Here is a 21,941-nt window from a genome sequence, read left to right as displayed (position 1 = left end):
GAAACTTACTCTACTGGACTGAAGTTAGATCAATCAAGATTGTAGTTATATCCATCTGGATAGTTCTGGAATTGACTGGTTGATGCCCCATACCATACCTACCTTCCTTCTCCCAAGGCTTACCAATACAGAAAGAATAAGCTGACTGGAAAGGAAAAAGAAAAGGAAGTACCTAAAAGAATTTATTCCTCATGATGTGAAGCAATTCTAAATTGAAGAATTTAAAACTATATACCTTAAAATCTAATAATTTTATTCAAAGTTTAAGATTTCTTTCAGTGCAGTAAAAATACTGTGTACTTTGAGATTTCCAAACTCAACTGATATTAATGCATATAAAGTATTTTTTAAGTAAAAAACTAGAAAAAAATTTGCAGGGATTTGGAGTTAAAGCATTAAGTATTCATTAGGTTTTTTTTGTTTGTCTTTTTTTTACAATATATTTTATTAATGGTTTTGTTATATCAGAGGTAACTTGAAAGACTGTTAAAAAGCAGTGGCAGGCACTTTTTCAAAGAACCCTCTCTACTGAGAGAACATGCTGAGACACCCTTTTGTACAGAGCCTGGGACCTCTTATTGTACATGAGGGGAAAAAAAGCATGAAAGTTATCAAAGAAAACTGCAGTTATGTCAAAAGGACACAGGAGAAATCCATCATTACTCTGACACCAAAATCAAAGACATCATAAGAAAAGGAAATCACAGAACAATATTCCTTAAGAACACAGATGTAAATCATTAACAAAATATGAGCAAATGAGTAATATATAAACTGAGAATACATCATAACCAAATGGAATTTGTCCCACGAATGTAAGGTGTAACATTCACGAGAGAAAAACCAATATTCATCACATAACAGAATAAAACAGAAAACCATATGATTATCTCAATAAATATAGAAAAACATGACAAAATTCAACACCTATTCATATAAAAAGACTCAGCAAGCAAGTATTAGAACTTAGTCCAATGAAGGACGTCTATGAAAAACTACAACTAACATCATACTTAATGATGGAAGACTAAATATTTTCTCCCTAAGACTAGGAACAAAGCAAGAATATTAACTCTCAACATTTCAACAATTTTATTGAAAGTTTTAGGTAATGCAGTAAGTCAAGAAAAAAAAAAGAGATTACAGGGGCTTCCCTGGTGGCGCAGTGGTTGAGAATCTGCCTGCCAATGCAGGGGACATGGGTTCGAGCCCTGGTCTGGGAGGATCCCACATGCCGCGGAGCGGCTGGGCCCGTGAGCCACAATTGCTGAGCCTGCGCGTCTGGAGCCTGTGCTCCGCAACAAGAGAGGCCGCGATAGTGAGAGGCCCGCGCACCGCGATGAAGAGTGGCCCCCACTTGCCACAACTAGAGAAAGCCCTTGCGCAGAAACGAACACCCAGCACAGCCATAAATAAATAAATAAATAAATAAATAAATAAAAAGATCAGAGATTTCAAAAGAAGAAGAAAAACTGTCTTTACTCATAGTAAACATGATTAGAATTTTACAATGAAGGCATCAGGCTGATCACCACCTTCTTAGTTTTAACATTATTAAAAGTGGGATAACCGGGCATATGTCTCTTCTGATGTGACACCATACAAAGCAACACAGCACTGCCTATGTAGTATTCTCGCCAAAAATATTAAACCTAAACCTAATTAAGCCTCTAGATCAGCAGTGTCCAAAATAACTTTCTGTGATGATAGAAATGTTCTATATGTGGCTACTGAGAACTAGAAATGTGACTTGTGCAATGGAGGGGCTAAATTTTAAATTTTATTTAAATCCAGTTACTTTAAACTTAAATATCCACAGGGACTTCCCTGGCGGTCCAGTGGTTAAGACTCCGTGCTTCCACTGCAGGGGGCATGAGTTCGATCCCTGGTCCAGGAACTAAGATCCTGCATGCCGAGTGGTGTGGCCAAGTAAATAAATAAATTTAAATAGTCACTAGTGGTTACACACATAGCTAGTATTAGAGGACATGGCTCTACAGCTACCTTCCATTTACAGAAATGCAAGGGATAAAAGAAGTTAAATGACACCAAAAGAACAAGTTAAAATACATGACAAATTGAGAAAATCCATAATGTGGGACATTCTATAGAACAACTGACCTAGTTTCTCCAACCAAGTCAATGTCATAAAAGGAGGAAGAGGATTAAAAGAGAGACCTGGAAAACTTAACAATCAAATGTCTACTCCTTGTTTGAATCCTAGTCAAACCAACCAACTACAAAAAGATATTTCTGAGACATATCTGTAGAAGGTATCAGATGATACCAATAAAATACTGTTCCTTTTATCAGGTGTGATAATGGAATTATAGCTACGTAAGAAAATATTAACATTTTTTAGAGTTGCATACTGAAGTAAAGTGAAATGATGGTATTTAAGATTTGCTTTAAAAATCTTCAGCAAGAGTGCAGCACAGGTGACTGGCCAAATAAAGCATTGTATCTCGACAGTATCATGGAGTACTATGAATTTAAAAGAAAAAAGAGAGTGGAACTATATGTGCTAACAAGAAAAGATACCCAGGATAACTGTTTTTCAAAAAAAGCACATTGAAGAACAGTATACATAGCATGATTCCATTTGTGGAAAAGAAAACAGGCAGGCAGATCTACATACATGCATAACAGGGAGAACTTGTCATTTTAAGTTTTATATTCGTGTGCATTATTTAAATTTTTTAAATAGCATTTAAAAAAATTTAATAAAGTTATTGGTCATTAAAAAAACAAACAGTAGGTTCTATCCAATGTAAGAATAATCCCTTCTCTAACCAACCCCTCTTCGAATATTTTCAATGACAAGGACCACATTACCTTATGAGGAAATGCAGCTCCTCCAGTTGTTAGAAAATAATAGATTGACTAGAAACTTGTCTTTTCTATATCAGACATTTATATATATGTGTGTATGTATATTTTTTTCCCTATATCCAGACATTAGTCCTATTTTGAACTCTATTTCTAAAGCTGTGCTGTCCAAGAATGGTATCCAAAGTCACATGTGGCTAACTAGGCACTCAAAACGTGGAGAGTAAAAATTGAGATGTGCTGTTAAGTGTAAAATATCCACCAGTTTTTAAAGGCATTTATGAAAGAAAGAATGTCAACTATCTCTTCTGTTTTTTTTTTAAGGTTATTTTATGACATATAATTTTTTGTTTTTTTAATTTATTTTTGGCCACGTTCGGTCTTTGTTGCTGAGCTAGGGCTTTCTCTAGTCGTGGCAACTGGGGTCTACTCTTCATTGCGGTGCACAGGTTTCTCATCGTGGTGGCTTCTCTTGTTGCGGAGTACAGGCTCTAGGCACGTGGGCTTCAGTAGTTGCGGCACGTGGGCTCAGTAGTTGTGGCTCACGGGCTCTAGAGCGTAGGCTCGGTAATTGTGGCGCATGGGCTTAGGTGCTCCCCGGCATGTGGGATCTTCCTGGACCAGGGCTCGAACCCGTGTCCCCTGTGTTTTAGGCAGGCAGATTCTTAACCACTGCGCCACCAGGGAAGTCCTCTAATCTGTTTTTTGCTTTGGAAAATGTAGTTGATTTCTATAAAAGTATTTTATTCATGTTAATTTGTACTGGGCTTATGTTATTTTTTAAATAAATTAAGCACTGCTTTAAAATTTCCCTAAAATTATATAAATAGACGTAACCCACATAAATAAAAGCACGTTCGGATACCCTATAATTTTTAAGAGTGTAAATGAGTTTTGAAACCAAAAGTTTAAGAATTCATCAAGATATGCAAGGCACTAAGGAGAAAAACGATCTCCAATAATCTGAGGTGAGCTATCTGGTTATATTCCAAGTATACAAGGGATATGAAAAGTAAACAGCCATACATTCCTTTATCCTTCCATAAGGCAAAGAGACTATTAATGTGGGCTATATACGAATAGCAGTGGCTCTCCAAAACTTTGGTAACATTAAATCATAGTTCCTTTCTTCTATATAGACCTTTTTCTAAAAGCTAGTCTTCTTCAGAGACAACTGAATTTCATATTAGAAGTCAACCAAGTTGGAGAATCTTTCTAAAAAAGAAGTTGTCCTGAAAGTATTACAGAGTGATTCCTTTAATTATTTTTCCTATTAATTGAAGTTCCTAGTATTTTAGTATTAATATCTAAAATTTATTGTATTGCTTTCTACTTATACAGCTTGCTAAGTGCTAATTTTCTTATGAACATTCCACCAGAGTAAAGCCTAATATCCATAAATGTGCAGTTTTTAATCTCACTAACAACTGAAAAATGCCAATTAGAACAATTTTATGCTTTTCACTTACTATAATGGGAAAAAAAATAATTTTAAGGACAGTTCTCAGATCAGTGAAAGCGTAAGAAAAACCAGCACTCTTATATGCAAGAAGTGGGAGTGAAACTGGTAGAAGTTTTCTGAAGTCACAAGCAAAGTATTTAAATAGCCCCCTTGCCCACAACTCTCTATCACATCACCCACCTAATTTTATTTCCTTCTTAGCATTCACCACTCTTAAATTTTAAAAGGATTAAGAATTTTTTTTGAAAACTAATTATCTGCCCCACTCCCCTTAGCATGCAGGATTCACAACAGCAGGAGCCTTGTTCACTAATGTATCCTGAGCCTTGGACATCGTCTATCACAGAGTGTCAAAAAAAAAAATCTAATAAATAACTGATAGTCACAAAAGTATTATTTTTTAAAAAGTAAACACAAACAAAAAAAACTTTGGAAACAACCTATTTGTCCATCAAACTCAGAATGATTAAATACACTATGGTACTTCCATTCAGTGGAATGCCAAGAAGTTTTTTTAAAACAATAAAGCAGATCCACAAGTAACTAGAATGGAGAGATCTAAGGCACATGAAGTGAAAAAATAAACTGCGAAATACATCTGTATTATGTTTATGTGTTGGGAGGAAAAACACATATACACACAATATTACAGAGAAAAGCATGGAAGGATAATACCTAATTAGCAAGTAGTTACTTCTAGAGAGAGAGAGTAGGATTTGGAGAGTGGTCAAGCAGTACTTCAGCTTTATTTGCATAATTTAAATTTCTTAAAATCACATATGTATCATGCAAACTGCTGATATTTATGCAATTTTTTTTTCAAATCAATTTCTCAGAGAAGGGTCCAGTCCTATCTTTCACACAGAGTAAATGTACTACAATCATTTATCAAAAAACAAAACAGAGGAAAGTGAGGTAACAGAGAAAGCAGTAACAGCAGGGAGCTTCAATCACTTCTATGGCTGAAAGGACAATAAGATGAAGTAGTCTTATCAGATCACAGAAGCTTGGGATGGTGCTACAACCACAGCAGGAACTGCCCAATGGTAACTGGGACCACAGAAGAAGGGCCTGTTAATGGGACAAAGAGCTGCTGCTGGAGTCGGCTCAAAAAAGGGGTGGGGAAATACCCTGGCTTCTTCCCTCCTCTTATCAACCAATCTTCTCTTAGTGCCTCCAACTAGCCAACTCCAAAAAGCAAGTGAGCCTAATCAAATCATCACGCTGACATCTTAAAATCATACAATATCATTTGTCAGTTATATCGCAATAAAACTGGGGGGGGGGGGGAACCAAAAAACACATGTTAAAAGCAAGGGAGCCTAGGAATTGTAACTCCCTGCAGAACAGAACAGAGCAGGGAAAATGTAGGGATAGATTTGAGAACAGACTGGCTGACTAGTACAGTCAGTTATCAATGTATGCGCTACCTCCTATATTCTATACCAGGAGAGGATACACATAATAGGGTGGCTCCAAGTCTGTTTCAAGCCTTACTTATGAACTAAAGAAGAGAACCACATTTGGGGGGAGAGGCAGGGGTAGAGGAGGAATCTACAATATGCAGCAGTAAAAAAAAATGAAAAAACTGAAAAATGAATGAAAAAAATAAAAAAGTAAATGATTAGAAACACTGTATTTACTTGAAGGGTAAATTTACCAAAGCTAGTCAAACATACAGATTATATGAAATTTCATATCAAACCTCTACATACCTAGGAGGAATTCCTGGAATTAGGAAAGAAAGTATGTTTTTAAAAATAAAAGTTCGGCTTAGAGCAATAATTAAAACTTATGTTTACCAACATGCATTTTGAGTGTCTTCCTCTACAACTATTCTAGACAAATAGACTTAAAACCCAAATCTTTCAAAAAGAATAAAGAAATGCCTAGGTTAGAAACTAAAAAAGAAGAGTTGCTTGATAAAAATACCAATACAGAGAAAGAAAAGTCTAATTTCATTTAAGCATTCTATTGGTCTTAGACCAGGGATTGGCACACTTTTTCGGTAAAGGACCGGATGGTAAACATTTTAGACTCTGGGGGGCCATACAGTCTGTCTTGTAACCACTCAACTCTGTAAAAGCAGCCACAGTTAATATGTGTATGAACAGATGTGGCTCTGTCCCAATAAATTCTTATTTATGGACACTAAAATTTGAATTTCACATAACTTTCGCAAAATATTTTCCTTTCATTTTTTTCAAATATTTACAACTGTAAAAATCATTTCAGCTCACACGCCATACAAAATAGGTGAGCCAAATGTGGTCAACAGATCGTAGTTTGCCAACACCCTTGGTCTTAGACAAATAATGCACTGAAGCCCTGCATTTCAAGACTAAGTTTGGGACTTCCCTGGTGGTACAGTGGTTACAAATCCGCCTGCCAATGCAGGGGACACGGGTTCCAGCCCTGGTCCGGGAAGATCCCACATGCCTCGGAGCAACTAATCCCGTGCGCAACAACTACTGAGCCTGCACTCTAGAGCCCGCGAGCCACAACTACTGAGCCCGCATGCCCAGAGCCCGTGCTCTGCAACTAGAGAAGCCACTGCAATGAGAAGCCCGCGCACTGCAGCGAAGAGTAGCCCCTGCTCGCCACCAACTAGAGAAAAACCCATGCACACCAACGAAGACCCAACGTGGCCAAAAAAAAAAGACTAAGTTTGGTTTTTTTCCCTCAAGGTGAGTGTGGTTTTTACTATTTTAAACTGTTAAACAGGAGCTAATCTATCCATATTTTTATTCCAATCTCTCTGTCAACAACAGAGGCAAGTTTTTAACAAAGTTGCCAGACTTTAAAAAACTGTACAGTGTTTAATCCAAAGAATCTATATAAAAGAAAACTTAATCTATGCAAAAACACATCAGAACACTTGAGAGTCTGTCATTGCACTCAATCAAACAGAGCTAATGTAAGAAAACCCTTAGCCCTAACCTGCAAGCACTCCATCCCTTTGGCTCACAGCCATGACAAGAAGGGGTGGCCAACTGTGCATTCGTGTGTCATGGTTTGGGATGTCAATGCCATTATTTATTTACTTGACTGCAAAAACATATGATCTACCTTTAATCTGTAGAATAAAATAATAAACTCTAGACAACATAATCTTTATGCCTGTGATAAACAAATCTCATCAAAATCCCCAATATATAAAATAAATACCATTGCCTAAAGAATTCCAAGTACATCCATTCTTCTACCGACCTTTCAACCAACACAGTCTATTAGAAAGCCTGTATTTTTACAGTACAGTTTTGGTCCCTTGTAGAATCTTATTTTCTGAATCTTAGTTCAGCATTTCACCTACAGCTTGACCAAGGGATGTTATAAGAAACTGCTGCACAAAACCCAATATTGTATTTACAATAAAAAAAGACTGAGAAAAATTTTATCTCACTATATCATATATCATCTTTTTTATGAGAACGCTTGGGAGAAATTTCTCAAGCACAGTGCCATTTATGAACACTTTGCTCGAGACTTGTGTTCCTCTTACCTTATAGATGCTATATATTCCATAATTCAGTATAAAATTCTTTTATTTGGCTATGAATCCAAGCTTTCACAGTCCAGCTCCGGTAACTGTATAAGAACCTATGACATACATTTGTACGTCCTTCTACAATCAGCTCCGTATTACTGAATTTTTATTTTCCTCATATTTTTTTCTTTTGGAAAAAATCTTAACAGTGTGTTTACGTAAGGTATCTCAAACAAAGTGGGGCCTAAGTATGCAACAGCATAAGAAACTACCACACATACGTGTATATACCGACATCAATCAAATGGAAAAGAAAAAAACATCTACCTCAAACAGCTGCAATTTGTTCTTTGTGTAGCTTCAACAAAATCCCAGGATGCTACTTTATCGGCTGTCTCTTCTTCACATAGACTACCTGATGAAGCCGAATACTTCCTCCTAAGATTTGAAATTATAAGACTCTTTAGAATTCATAAAATTTTTTGTAACCCTGAATTAAGCATTAAAGTTGAATTTTTAAAAATCCATTTTTTCAATTAAAATCATATGAATAACGGTTTATACTTTAAATATCTCTTATCTACAAGTAACTACCAACATGCAATTTTTAAACTTGAAGATGAAAATACATACTTGTTCTGTGCTCTGTTCAAATTACATTCTTGCCAAACTCTATCCACCACATGATTTGCTAATTTTCTGGGTATTTTCCCACCATGATGGCTAGTACTATCAGAGCTGAAGCCATCAGATACTGAAGAAAATGTGATCCATTTCTGGGCAGACTGAGGATCAACTGAAAACAAAAAAGAACAGGCTGTAGGAGAATAAAGGTAGGTTTAAAATAACATTATCTTGTTTTTGTTTTTTTAAATTTCTGATATAACTTGATCCAGCTATCTGGTAAGCCTACTTATATTTTGAGGCAAAAAAGCATGTCACTTTACTTAAAATACAGAAAGCCAAAAAAAAAAAAAATTTGAACAGGGAATGGGAACTGGATGATAGTGTTATATCAATGTTAATTTCCTGACTTGGAAGATTAAATGGTAGTCATATAGGAAAGTGTACTTAATTTTGGGAAACAGACTGAGTACTTAGGGGTGATGGGGCATCATGTCTGCAGCTTTTTCTCAAATGGTTCGGAAAAAGACCAGTAATAAGGAATGTATGCATAGACAGAGGGTGACGGAGCAAATGTTAACAGTTTGGGAATCTGAATGAGAAGAGTTCCTTGCACTGTACTTACAAACACTTCAGTAAGTTTGAAATTATTCCAAAATAATTATTTTTTAAGTGTTTACTATATTCAAGATAACAGATTTATCACTAGAGCTAATGAAACAAACTAGTACAATACCTGTTTGAACTTCCTCAGGAGATGTAGGTGGTGTAAGAGTAACTGAAGACATAGCAGGATCTCTTGTGGAAGCAGGCACTTGGTGGACACCCAAGCAAGAAGCTGAACAGTGAGAGGATCCCACAGAGCTAGGAGTAGGAATGTCTGACTGAGGGACTAGAACAAAGCATGCTGGGTAGATCATTCGGACACCAGCTAAAATGAAAAAAAAAAAAAAGGATAAGAAAATCAATTACTATTGTGACTGTAGTGGGACTAGTTTCACTCAAAAGTGCAATAACGGAAAAGTAGATATAATATGATCACACTTGTTAAAATAAAAATACATTTAATGTACTTTTATAAATGTACTCTTTCTGGCATAAGGTTTTTCTTGAAGAAGCCACAAGAGCCTGGTAGTAGTGGTTACTTTTAGTGACAGAGACTTAGAAGAAAGCAGCTTTCTCTTTTTGCTTTTGGATTTTCTAACCATGAATGTGTATTTCTTTAAAAAAAAAAAAGATCTTTATTTGCAAATTTGACCAAATTTATTTTTAAACTTTAACAAAGGTAACTGGCACTAGAAATACGGACCATTTTCTGTTTTCTTCTTTATATGCCTCTATTTAAAAAGCCAAATATATGTTTGTGTTTTGTTTTTGTTTTTGACACAACTACTCTGGTAATATATTTTTTGAAATTGAATACTGATATTTCTTTTATTAAAAAAATTAGGTAATCTCATATATAACATTTACCAAATGAATCCATTAAATACAGTGTTGCAAATTCTAATCTGCTCAACCAATTATCTGTTCACCCATACATTTCCCACACCTCCCATGTCTCTCTAAGGTGGAGTATACATCTTCACCTCATTGTTAAGCTGGGCTGTACAACTTGCTCTGGAATGTAAGCGCATGTGATAGATGCCACATCCCAATAGGAACTTCAGATGTACTTGCAGGATCAATGCAGCCTCTCCTACTTTATGTCCTCTGCCTTGTCTCTGCATGTTTCAAATATAGTTTACCTTATTAACCTAGGTCCCTAAGTAAGAAGATAAATATAATAAAGCCAACCTAAATAGTGCTGACCTGGACAAAGCAAATCAAAGCCACAAGTCCTTTAGGTATACATTTTCTGCCTTTTATCAGAAGCAACAGCTTTACCAAATGTTAAAATACTGCATCACACACGCTGTCAACTTTCCAACCTCCAAATATTATTCATTCACAATTATTTTCTTCCCACCTTTAGCATTTTTCCCTCTAGGTGGAATGTATTTCCCTGCCCCGATGACTTTGGCTTGGCCATATGACTAGTTTTACCTAATGGAGTGTGAGCAGATGCAACATACATCATATCCTAGCAGAAGCTTTAAATACACTTATATGGTTAGGCTCAGTCCCTATTATTCCTCTTTTCTTGTAAGAATAGTATGTCCCAGATACTTGGGTACTCCTTGAACCTAGGTTGCAGGATGAGAAGATACAAGGAGCCAAACCATAACCAAGCTGCAGCCCTTATGTACTGTAAGCAGGAAATAAGGAAGAAATAAATGTTTGCTGTTAAAAGCCACTAAGATATCAGAGTTTTTATTCAGCAAAATCTAACTAATACATATAGTCACATATTTCCCCCCTTAGGATTAAATACTCGGAATCCCTACCAACAAGAACTTCTACTGCAGCTAAAGAATCATCTTCCCAATCCATATCTTCCTGCTTTTCTTCAGACATCTCCTTCAAACACGATGAGACAGGATAGAACTGTTTCCATTCACCAATCAATTTTTTTGTAGCTGAATCGGACATCTTGAATGCCTGTCCTGTGAGAGTGCCATTTAGTCCAAATGGGCTTAAGATAACTAGAAACCGAAAACAGATATCAAGTAAGTAACTAAAGATGATTATACCAAATAAGATGACACTGAACAGTATGGCAAGTAATTATGCAATTCCAAAAAAGGAAAAGGAAATCCATAATCATCAATTCCAGAGAAAATCAATTTATTGTACTTCATTATTTTGAAGATAAAGTACAACACTGAGTTTATTATAAAAACTTAAAATTTCGTCTACCCAAAAATCTCAGATGGATAGAATTCCTACATAAACTGGGAATATTTGTATATCCTTCAACTTCTCTTGACTTTCCCCTAAGGAAAAGCAATTTGAGGAAAAATAATGTGTGTGTGTGTAAATAAATCTAAGTACTTATTATATGCTGCCATGTAATTTTTTAAAGAGCAAATACTAGGCTTAGAATTAAAACAAGAACGTACTGCCAGTTCTTAAAAACAAATCATCAATCTTATAAAATATTTCCTCTAGAGTTCAACCACTTTCACAGTAAGAATTATATCAAAAGTTCTGTGTACCTACGTTAAAAACGGCTTATGTGACCTGATACACAAGGTAACTTTGAAAATATAAACATGTACACCATCCAGAGGCTATTTAAAGAAACACTTTAAATTACGCTAACATTCATGTACAAGAAATTTTTTAAATATTTGTATTAAAAAACTTATTTCATTGACTTAATACTCAAATGGGGAAGAAGTAAACTACATCAGAATCATCATTAGGCTAAAGATCGGGGGAAATCTCATTAATCGTTACCAATTTCAGTAAGAATTTTTTCTTGACACAAAAATAAAAGATCAAATGACTAAGCCAATAAAATAATCTACCTTGAAATGGGCTATTAGACTGTTGAGCAAGGGTGATATGTTCTTCACTAAGAAGGTATACAGGTTGATGTTGGTTAATTTCCACACTGGTACAAACATTGCTGTCTCCATGCAAGAAAAAGGTGAAAGAGCAGGACAAGTGTTCACTAATAAAGAAGAAAAAGTTATATTTTAGTAATGATTTATAGCCAAAAAGAAGTCAAGTTGCTTTTCCTTTTTACGAAGTTATACCACAAAAATGTACATTCTCTTTTAACCCAGAAATTCCACCTCATCATCTAAAGGGAAAAAAACCCCCAAAAACCACAGATATGAGCAAAGATTTAGCTATAAGAAATGTTCTTCACAGTACTGCTTATAATAGAAAAAGCTGCAAAGAAAGGAACCAGTTAAACAAGTTAGGTACACCCACACATACAATTATGATATAGCCACCAAAATAAATAAAGGTGGGGGAGTGGGTTTAATGGAAAAGGCAGGCTTACAGTCTCAATTTTTTTCAAAGGAAAAAAGAAAGGTTACTTTGGTGAAAAAAAATCTAGGTGTACAATAGAATTAAAGATGACCTAATTTTTTTGTTTGTTTTCCCCTCTATATAAAAAAATTAAATACAAATATATTTTCTCATTTTACTATTTCTGAAATTGGGCTGAATTCAATTAACCAAGCATTTAATGTACTGCCCCCATCCCCAATGAATAGTTATTTTAAAGCAATGATGGGTCTTACAACTGAAGGCATCCTAGAATCAAAGTTATATGCAAAATAGAACATCTTATGAAATTTAGATATGACTGGGTATACAAGTTGGAAAATAAAAGTTCCCAAGAGGAAAGTAGATGTACCCTTAAGATAAAATTTAGAAATGTCGAGTGGCCCAGAAGGGAATGAGATTATACACTAAGAAGAATTTACTTTCCTTATTCCTTCTCCACACATTTATCTTAAAAATCATCTTAAAGAACCAGTTCTTTAAAATATAACCACTAATAAGCTCAAAATCTGTTGCATATATCTATAAGCCCCTTGAATTATTTCTGGACAAGGCAAGGGCATAATGAATTAAAATTAAGTTACAGTAAAAGTAATACTATAGTTAACAGAAGTGGGGAAATAGAAGGTAGGAAAGAGGTCAAGAGTAATGCAGAGCTGAGAATTTCTTCATCATATGTATGTCAACAAATAACGTCTAAAGTTGATAGAAGAAACTGAAATTTAAGCGTATCATTCAAGTTAAAAAGATACTAACAGGGCTTCCCTGGTGGCGCAGTGGTTGAGAATCTGCCTGCCAATGCAGAGGACACGGGTTCGAGCCCTGATCTGGGAAGATCCCACATGCCGTGGAGCAGCTAGGCCCGTGAACCACAACTACTGAGCCTGTGCGTCTGGAGCCTGTGCTCCGCAACAAGAGAGGCCACGATAGTGAGAGGCCCACGCACCGCGATGAAGAGTGGCCCCCACTTGCCACAACTATAGAAAGCCCTCGCACAGAAACGAAGACCCAACACAGCCATAAATAAATAAATAAATAAATTAAATTAAAAAAAAAAAGATACTAACAAAACCTGAAAATAATATAACTAATAAAACAAATCTTTCATGGTAAAGAGTCAGTAGACACTGTCTAAAGTTGATCAATCAAGGCCTAGACGTATAAGCATCTCTGGAATTATGGCAGTAACCACCAGAAGAAGTAAACAAAAAATTAAAAAACAAAAATAAAAAACAAACAAAACCTGGTTACTTCCAGGGAACGAGACTAGAGTAATTAAGCAAGGATCTTTGCTTCTTCTAAATTTATGATACCATCTGTACTACCTGAATCATTTTACTCTTAAATTTTTAAAATTTATGAATTCTATACATTAATTAGTGATTACTGCATTCTTCCCCATCCCGGTAGCTTCTGTTGCTTTTTAAAAAGAAACAAACTTATTTTCAGAGTAATTTTGAACTTATAGAAAAGTTACAAAGATAGTATAGAAAGTTCCCATACACCCTTCACCCAGTTTCCCCTAACATCTTACATAATCATGCTACATTTGTCAAACAAGTAATTAACACTGGCACATTACTACTATTAACTAATGCCAGTCTTTTATTTCTTCACCAGATTTTTCCACTTATGCCCTTCTTATGTTCCAGAATCCAATCCAAGATACCACACTGCATTTAGCCAATTTTTCTGTTCCTGCCTTATTGAGATATAATTGATGATTATAGGAAATAAAATTATTTACATTATTTAATAAATAAATTAACTTGTTTCCTGATTAAAAAACTAAGTCTATTGGAATAACTACGGTTGAGTAATTACAAAGACTACAGACATTTGCTTTGATATAAGAGTACAGCTGACCCTTGAACAACACAGGGGGGTTAAGGGGTGCCAACCCTCCCCATGCAATGGAATATCCCTATATAACCTAGTCCATCCTCCATATGCAAGGTTCTGAATCCACAGATTTGACCAACCATGGATCATGGGGTACTATACAGTATTTACTACTGAAAAAAATCTGCATATAAGTGAACCCGTGCTGTTCAAGGGTCGACATATAAATCTAAAATAATCGCCAAATCAAGATAAGAGACTTGTTAACTAATACACTTAGAAAATCATCCATCCAAAGACAGACCATTGCTAATGCTCATTTAAAATAAACTCAATTTTATTATTGCTTTCCAGCAGTGGCAAGGAACCTATACTACAAAATAGACAAAAGAAAAAAGAAAAAAGTAACCAAACACAAACCTAACTCTAAATGCTTAAAACAAAACATACATGTCACTCTCCCCACCCACACACATTCAAAACAACTCTGCATTAAACTTAGTATTATATTCAGATCTAAATGCACTATATACTAAACCACCAAGTGAAGGCAAGTGTTATTCCTTTATTCAAAAGTATAAAATGCTTTACTCAAAAAGTATTTTATAGCAAAGCACACGACACTACGCTAAGCACAATTATTTAATTACAATTATGGTAAGTGCTGTAACAAAAATCAGGCACAGGATACTAAGATACGGTCTTAACAAGACGTAGATAATGAAAATAAACTTTTAATTCCTGAGGGAAAAAGAATCACACTTGAGTAATGTCATAAAAGTTATTCTTATTTCTTATGGTGCCTTACATCAGCCGACCTCCCAATACATATTACTTCGCCAATCTCATTTCTTACTAGTCTTCCTCTAATACTTCCCCTTCTCCCTCAACTGACCTCTGCTGTTCCTTAAACACATCAGGCCTTTTTACCTACTGTTACTCCATCTGGAACACTCTAAATAGCTATATTCACCTTCATCAGGTTTTTGTTTAAAGACTTTCTAGGTGAGGTCTTCACTGATCACCCTACTTTAAATTGTCCCTCAATTCCTCTTCTGGGATTTGTTTTGGCTTAAAAAAATAATCACAATCTAACATATTATACAGTTTGTTTATTTCTTATAGTCACCAAGATTGTAAGTGCTACTGGAGGAGGAATCCGTTTCCTTTGTTCAACGTTGTATCCCCAGCATCTAGAATAGGTCCTTGGCACACCGTACTAAATACTGTAAAGTCCACATCTGAATCACCTATTTTTTCTACCCTAACATAGTCCTTTTCTTATCAAGTCTATATCTATATATAGTTGTACAAGCCAGAAATATAAATCATCCCAAATTTTTCACTTTCCTGAAACTCCCTACATTCAGCTAATCTATCACCAATTGCTAGTGATTCTAGTTCTTAAATATTATTTTTTGTTTTTTGTCTTTTTAAGGTCTGAGTAGCTGTTAAAATCTCTAATTTATCTTTCTTTACACCACTGTCAGCTATCTAAAAATTAATTCTAATCATGTAACTGGGAGGCTCAAAATCAACAGCTCCCCAATGCCTTCAGGACTAAGTCAAAAAACCCCTAAAACCTTAGCACAGCACTTTAGACCCTTCACAATCTGATACTTGCCAAACTCTCTAGACGGACACTTAATCCACCAAGAACTACCCCTTTGTTTACCACAAATTTCTCTCCATTTCTTAATCATTCCTTAAGACTCCTTTAAGCATGATTTCTGTGCTCCCATAATATTCTATGCTTATAATAATATTTATCATAGCATTACTATTATTTACTAGTTTAACTCCCTGCCAGGTTGTAAATTCCTTGATAAAAGGAATCATAACTTTAGTATCTGTGGAAGATAGAATTACTGGTCCCAATTCTTCACCCCTCTCATTTTTTTAATGTAAAAAAACACAACATAAAATGTACCACCTTAACCAATTTTAAGTGTACCAGTCAGTAGTGTTAAGTATATGCATACCGTTGTAAAACAGATCTTCGAAACTTGATCATCTTGCAAATCTGAAACTACACTCATTAAACAACAATTCCCCTTTCTACTCCCCCCCTCCACCAGCCCCTTAAAAGCACCATTCTACTTTCTGCTTCTATGAACTTGACTACTTTAGATACCTCACATAAGTAGAATCACACAGTATGTCTTTTTGTGACTGGCTTATTTCACTTGGCATAATGTCCTCAAGGTTCATCCATGGTGTAGCATGTAACAGGATTTCTTTCCTTTTAAGGATGAATAATAATTCATTTTATGCATATAACACATTTTGCTTAGCCATCATCCATCAACGGATATTTGGGTTGGTTCTACCTCTTGACTATAAGGAATAATGCCTGCTATGAACATGGGTGTGCAAATATCTCTTCAAAATCCTGCTTTAGATTCTTTTGGATACACATTCAGAAGTAGGATTGCTTCTTTTGGATACACACTCGGAAGGAGTAGTAGGATCACATGGTAGTTTCGTTTTCAATTTTTGGAGGAACCTCCATATCATTTTCCATAGTGACTGTACCATTTTACAATCCCACTAACTGTGCACATGGGTTCCAATTTCTCTGCCCTCACTAACATTTTTTATTCTTTATTTTTTCAATAGTAGCCATCCTAACATATGTGAGGTGGTATCTCACTGTGGTTTGGATTTATATTTCTCTGATTAGTGATGTTGAACATCTTTCATATGCTTATTGGCCATTTGTATATGTCATGCTCTTTGAAGAAACATCTACTGAAGTCTTTTGCCCATTTTTAAATTGGGTTATTTGATATTTTGTGGAGTTGTAGGAGTTCTTTATAATGCTGGATATTAACACCTTATCAGATACATGATTTGCAAATATTCTCTCCCATTCCATAAACTGCCTTTTCACTGTTGATTATGTCCTTTGAAGCACAAAGGTATTTAGGCTTGATATAGTCCCACTTGTCTACTTTTGCTTCTGCTGCCTATGTTTTTGGTGTCATAACCACAAAATCATTGCCAAATCCAGTGACATGAAGCTTTTCCACTATGTTTTTTCCTAGCAGTTTTATTAGTTATAGGTCTTACGTTTTTAATCCATTTTAAGTTATTTTTTGTATATAAGGGTCCAACTTCTTTCTTTTACATGTGGATACCCTGTTTTCCCAATACCATTTGTTGAAGAGAATATCCTTTCCCCATTAAGTGGTCCTGGCACCCTTGTCAAAGGTTATTTGAACACGTACACAAGAATTTATTTCTGAACTTTCTATTCTCTTCCATTGGTTTACATGTCTGTCTTTATGACAGTACCACACTGTTTTGATTACTGTAGCTTCGTAATGTTTTGTTCATCCCTCCCTTTGTCCAGACTTTGTAGTCCCTCTTATTAGAAGTGAAATATACTTCCCCAACCTTTGACTTAGGCTCGCTTTGTGACTTGCTTTGGCCAAGCAGAAGCTTGAAATATGCTTATGCAATTTAGCTTGCCCTCTGGTGCTTCTTTAATTGCCATAAGAACATGCCTTGACTGGCTCACTGGTCTAAAGAGGATGAGAATCATACGGAATACACTTCTACCCACACTATGGTTTACAGTGTGACTAGATTGGCTAACCCTCGGCTAACCTGTAGGTACATTAGTGAGAATACATACCTGCTGTTTTAAACCCCTATTTTTTGGGGTAGTTTGTTACACAGCAATAGCTGATACAGAAACTGGCACCAAAGGTGAGGGACTACCATGACAAAAACCTAAATATGTGGCATTAGTTTTACAATCAGAGGATTGGTAGCAAGGAATATAAAACACTGAAAAACAGTGAGGAAAATGGTAACCCATGTTACATAATGGATAAATATTTCATAAAACTGTTGCCTGAAATAATCTGGAATGCAGAAAACATGCCTAAATGAACTTACAGAATTGGGGGAACACATCAAGTGAAAATGTAGTTTGACTGTTACTAGTTACACTTGATAAAGTACTAAAAGAAAGAGAAGAACTCAGAAAACAACTTGCTGGTTTGCAACCATAATTTAAAGGAAATATAAACAGCCCAAAAACTGTAGGGCTGGAAAAAAAAAAGTTTCTCAGCAAAGCGATGGTGTGGCCTATGTTATAACACAGCTCAAGAAAAACACTAAATCAAAAGTGTGACTCTCATACCTTTTGTTAATACCAAACATTACTCTTGATACCAGTTGAAACATTAGAATTTTTTTAAATTACTCATAAGTCTCATACATTTATTTTCCTCAAAGAATGCACCTAAAGTAAACAAACATATATGCAACTAATCTCATTACTAAATGTGGGAATGCCTATGAAGCCATATTTGTGCTTTTCTTTCGAGTGTCTTCTTTTCTGATAGAATTCTTCTATAACTGTTAAGGTTGAGTTACAGAACGTATAAATACATAACAATTTCTAAATAGTATTTTTATCTTAGCAAACACTAGTGTTTAACTTTTGAGAGGGAAATGCCCATTATATGTATTGACATAAAGCTGGCAGAAATCAATTTTCAAAGCATCTCTCTCTAAACAGCAAAAAAGGATATGAGAATTTAAAAGACAACACGCTAAAAAAGTTAAGAAAATTTCATATTAAACTGGTTAGAACGAATCTATATTTTTTAACATTACAAGCTTTTTACATGTTTTTCAGGTAACATTAAAAGATAAATTTCTTGGTAGGGGGCAAAATCTAAGAGTATAAAGGGAAATTACTAAAAATACTTTTATGTCAAGGAAAACATTTATTAAGAAAGTGACTCAAGCAATAATAATCTAAACAAAGAGAAACTGTAATTTGATTAGTTTTAGGGATCAAGTAAGTATGCTCTCTATACAAATGATTATGAATGCTGTGTGCTTACTCAGTAACTCAATAGCAAATTCCAAAATCTAAATTGCAAATACTTCCAAGAACATCTGTAAGTTTATGCAACAACCTAAAACAGTCTCATGTTCTTTATCCTTAAAGACAAAGAGGCTAGGAGACCTGAACTTTATATTCTCATACTTAATTTGTGAACTAGAGTTCTTAAAAATACAGCTTTCAGGACTTCCCTGGGGGTCCAGTGGTTAAGACTTCACCTTCCAATGCAGGGGGTGTAGGTTCAATCCCTGGTCAGGGAGCTAAGATCCCACATGCCTCATGGCCAAAAAACCAAAACATAAAAAAAATATATTACAACAAATTCAATAAAGACTTTAAAAATGGTCCACATCTGACTTCCCTGGTGGTGCAATGGGTAAGAATTCGCCTGCCAATGGAGGGGACATGGGTTCGAGCCCTGGCCCAGGAAGATCCCACATGCCGTGGAGCAACTAAGCCCGTGTGCCACAAAACTACTGAGCCTGCGCTCTAGAGCCTGCGAGCCACAACTACTGAGCCCGCGTGCCACAACTACTGCAGCCCGCATGCCTAGAGACTCTGCTCCGCAACAAAGAGAAGCCACCGCAATAAGAAGCCCGCACACCACGACAAAAAGTAGCCCCGCTCGCCGCAACTAGAGAAAGCCCGCGCACAGCAACGAAGACCCAACGCAGCCAAACAAATAATTAAAAAAAAAAAAAGTCCACATCAAAAAAAAAAAAATCTTAAAATAAAATACAGCTTTCAACTGTTTCATTTCATACATAAAATACTAGAAGAGAATAATCTCCCTGCTCCCAGTATTTATCTGCACTGCCCTACTTAACAGCAAGCTCTCACTTTCAGTTACCTATTTTAAGAAAAATATCACCTCCTATACTGCTAGCATATGTTTCCAATACAGTCTGATCTAGTTATAAAATGGTTTAAAATAAGTCAAGTTTGTGCATGATATAGGAGGAAAAAACTAAACATTCTAAATATGGGATAAAATTTCTGAAATTCTTACAGAGGTATACCTCGCTTCATTGTACTTCGCAGATAACTGAGTGCTTTACAAACTGAAGGTGTGTGATAACCCTGCATCGAGCAAGTCTGTCGGCACCATTTTTTCAAGCATATGTTCACTTCATGTCTCTGTGTCACATTTTGCTAATTCTCACATTTCCAACTTTTTCATTATTATACTTGTTATGGTGATGTGTGATAAGTGATCTTTGATGTTACTATTGCAAAAAAATTACGACTTGCTGAAAGTTCAGATGATGGTTAGTATTTTTTAAATAAAGTATTTTTAATTAAGTTATATACACTGTTTTTTTAGACATAATGCTACTGCACACTTAATAGACTACAGTTAGGGTAAACATAACTTTTAAATGCACTGGAAACCAAATAAATTCTTGCGACTCGATTTATTATATGTGCTGTACTGTGGTGGTCTGGAAAAGAACCTGCAATATCTCCAAAGTATGTCTATATTAAAGATAATCTAGTCAGAAAATATTATAGGCCAAAGCAAATGTTAGGTAATACTGCCATACTAAATTCACAATGGCTTGTCTTTCAAAGAGAGAGATCATTTTATAACATCATCTAATTTTTGGTACTTAGCACTTAGAAAAGTGGAGTTAAAACAAATATGTGCAACTACAATGAGACTCCAAGGTACTGTTACGTTACTATAAAGTATTGTAGACAGTAAAATTGCTCTCCAGGAGCTTTTACTATAATAACCAAAACAAAAAGGCATGAGTGAGGCAGAATTTTACAGACGAAACCTCAACAGATAATCTTCTATTGTAGAAAAATGTTCCTTAAGTACTGAAATTAAACAAAAGATTCTTTATTCTAAGACAGAAAATGAAAATATGCTAATAAAGTTAGCTGTTCTAATAATATAACAGTTATCTATACTGCTTTAGGAGGCACTTCTGTTAGGTAGTTACAGAAAGATGACATCCCATTTTGCTGGTAGGGAATTCAAGGCACAAAGAAGTTATGTGACTTGTCTTAAAATTATAAACGTAGTTAAAGGGAATGTTGACTTAAAATTCTAGTCATCCTAACAACCAATTAAAAATGGGTAAAGGACTTGAACAGACATTTCTCCAAAGATACATAAATAGCCACCAAACATGTGAAAAGATGCTCAACATCATTAATCATTTAGGAAATGCAAATCAAAACGACAATGAGATAACCACTTCACACCCCTAAGGATGGCTACTACTTTTTTAAAAAGAAGTGTTGGTGAGGATGTGGAGAAATTGGAGTCCTCCTGCACTGCTCGTAGGAATATAAAACGGTACAGCCAATGTGGAAAAGACTTCAGCGATTCCTCAAAAAATAAATAAAAATAGAACTACTGTATGATCTAGCAATTCTACTTCTATATATATTCCCAAAAGAACTGAAAGCAGATATTTGTACACTAATATCTACAGCAGCGTTATTCACAATAGACAAAAAGTGGAAACAACCCAAATGTCAGATGCCAGGTGAATGGATAAACAAGATGTGGTATAAAAATACAATGGAAAATTATTCAGCCTTAAAAAGAAATGAAAATGCATGCTGCAATCTAGATGAGAACCTTGAGGACATTATGCTAAGTGAAGTAAGCCAGACACAAGAAGACAAATACTATATGATTCCACTTATGTAAGGTACTTAGAACAGTCAAATTCATAGAGACAGAAAGTAGAATGGTGGTTACGAGGGGCTGGGAGGGGGAGAAAACAGGGAGTTATCATTTTATGGGCAGGTTTTCAGTTTAGGATGAGGAAAAAGTTCTGGAGATAGATAATGTGATGGCTGCACAACAATGTGAATGTACTTAATGCCATGGAACCATACACTTGAAAAATGGCTAAAATGGTAAATTTTGTTGTGTCTATTTTACCACAATGAAAAAAAAAAAA

General features: G+C 35.4%; 1 protein-coding gene across 2 annotated transcripts in view; it reads right to left on the bottom strand.

Moving 5' to 3' along the window:
- Positions 1–21,941, bottom strand: part of MED13 (mediator complex subunit 13) — a 93,560-nt gene that overhangs the window by 53,567 nt on the left and 18,052 nt on the right. The window contains exons 4-8 of one of the 2 annotated variants that reach the window (XM_082371940.1): positions 11,816–11,961; positions 10,790–10,987; positions 9,139–9,333; positions 8,412–8,595; positions 8,106–8,216 (exon numbers count right to left, since the gene is read on the bottom strand). In XM_082371940.1, coding sequence (XP_082228066.1) covers positions 8,106–8,216; positions 8,412–8,595; positions 9,139–9,333; positions 10,790–10,987; positions 11,816–11,961 — 834 coding nt within the window. The remainder of the gene's footprint in view (positions 1–8,105; positions 8,217–8,411; positions 8,596–9,138; positions 9,334–10,789; positions 10,988–11,815; positions 11,962–21,941) is intronic. The other variant, XM_082371941.1, reaches the window with a different exon arrangement.

Source organism: Balaenoptera borealis, assembly GCF_965194805.1.
Source record: "Balaenoptera borealis genome assembly, chromosome: 20".
NCBI classification, from domain to species: Eukaryota; Metazoa; Chordata; class Mammalia; order Artiodactyla; family Balaenopteridae; genus Balaenoptera; species Balaenoptera borealis.
The sequence above is the reverse complement of the archived record's forward strand: the minus strand, read 5'-3'. Positions and strand labels throughout refer to the sequence as shown.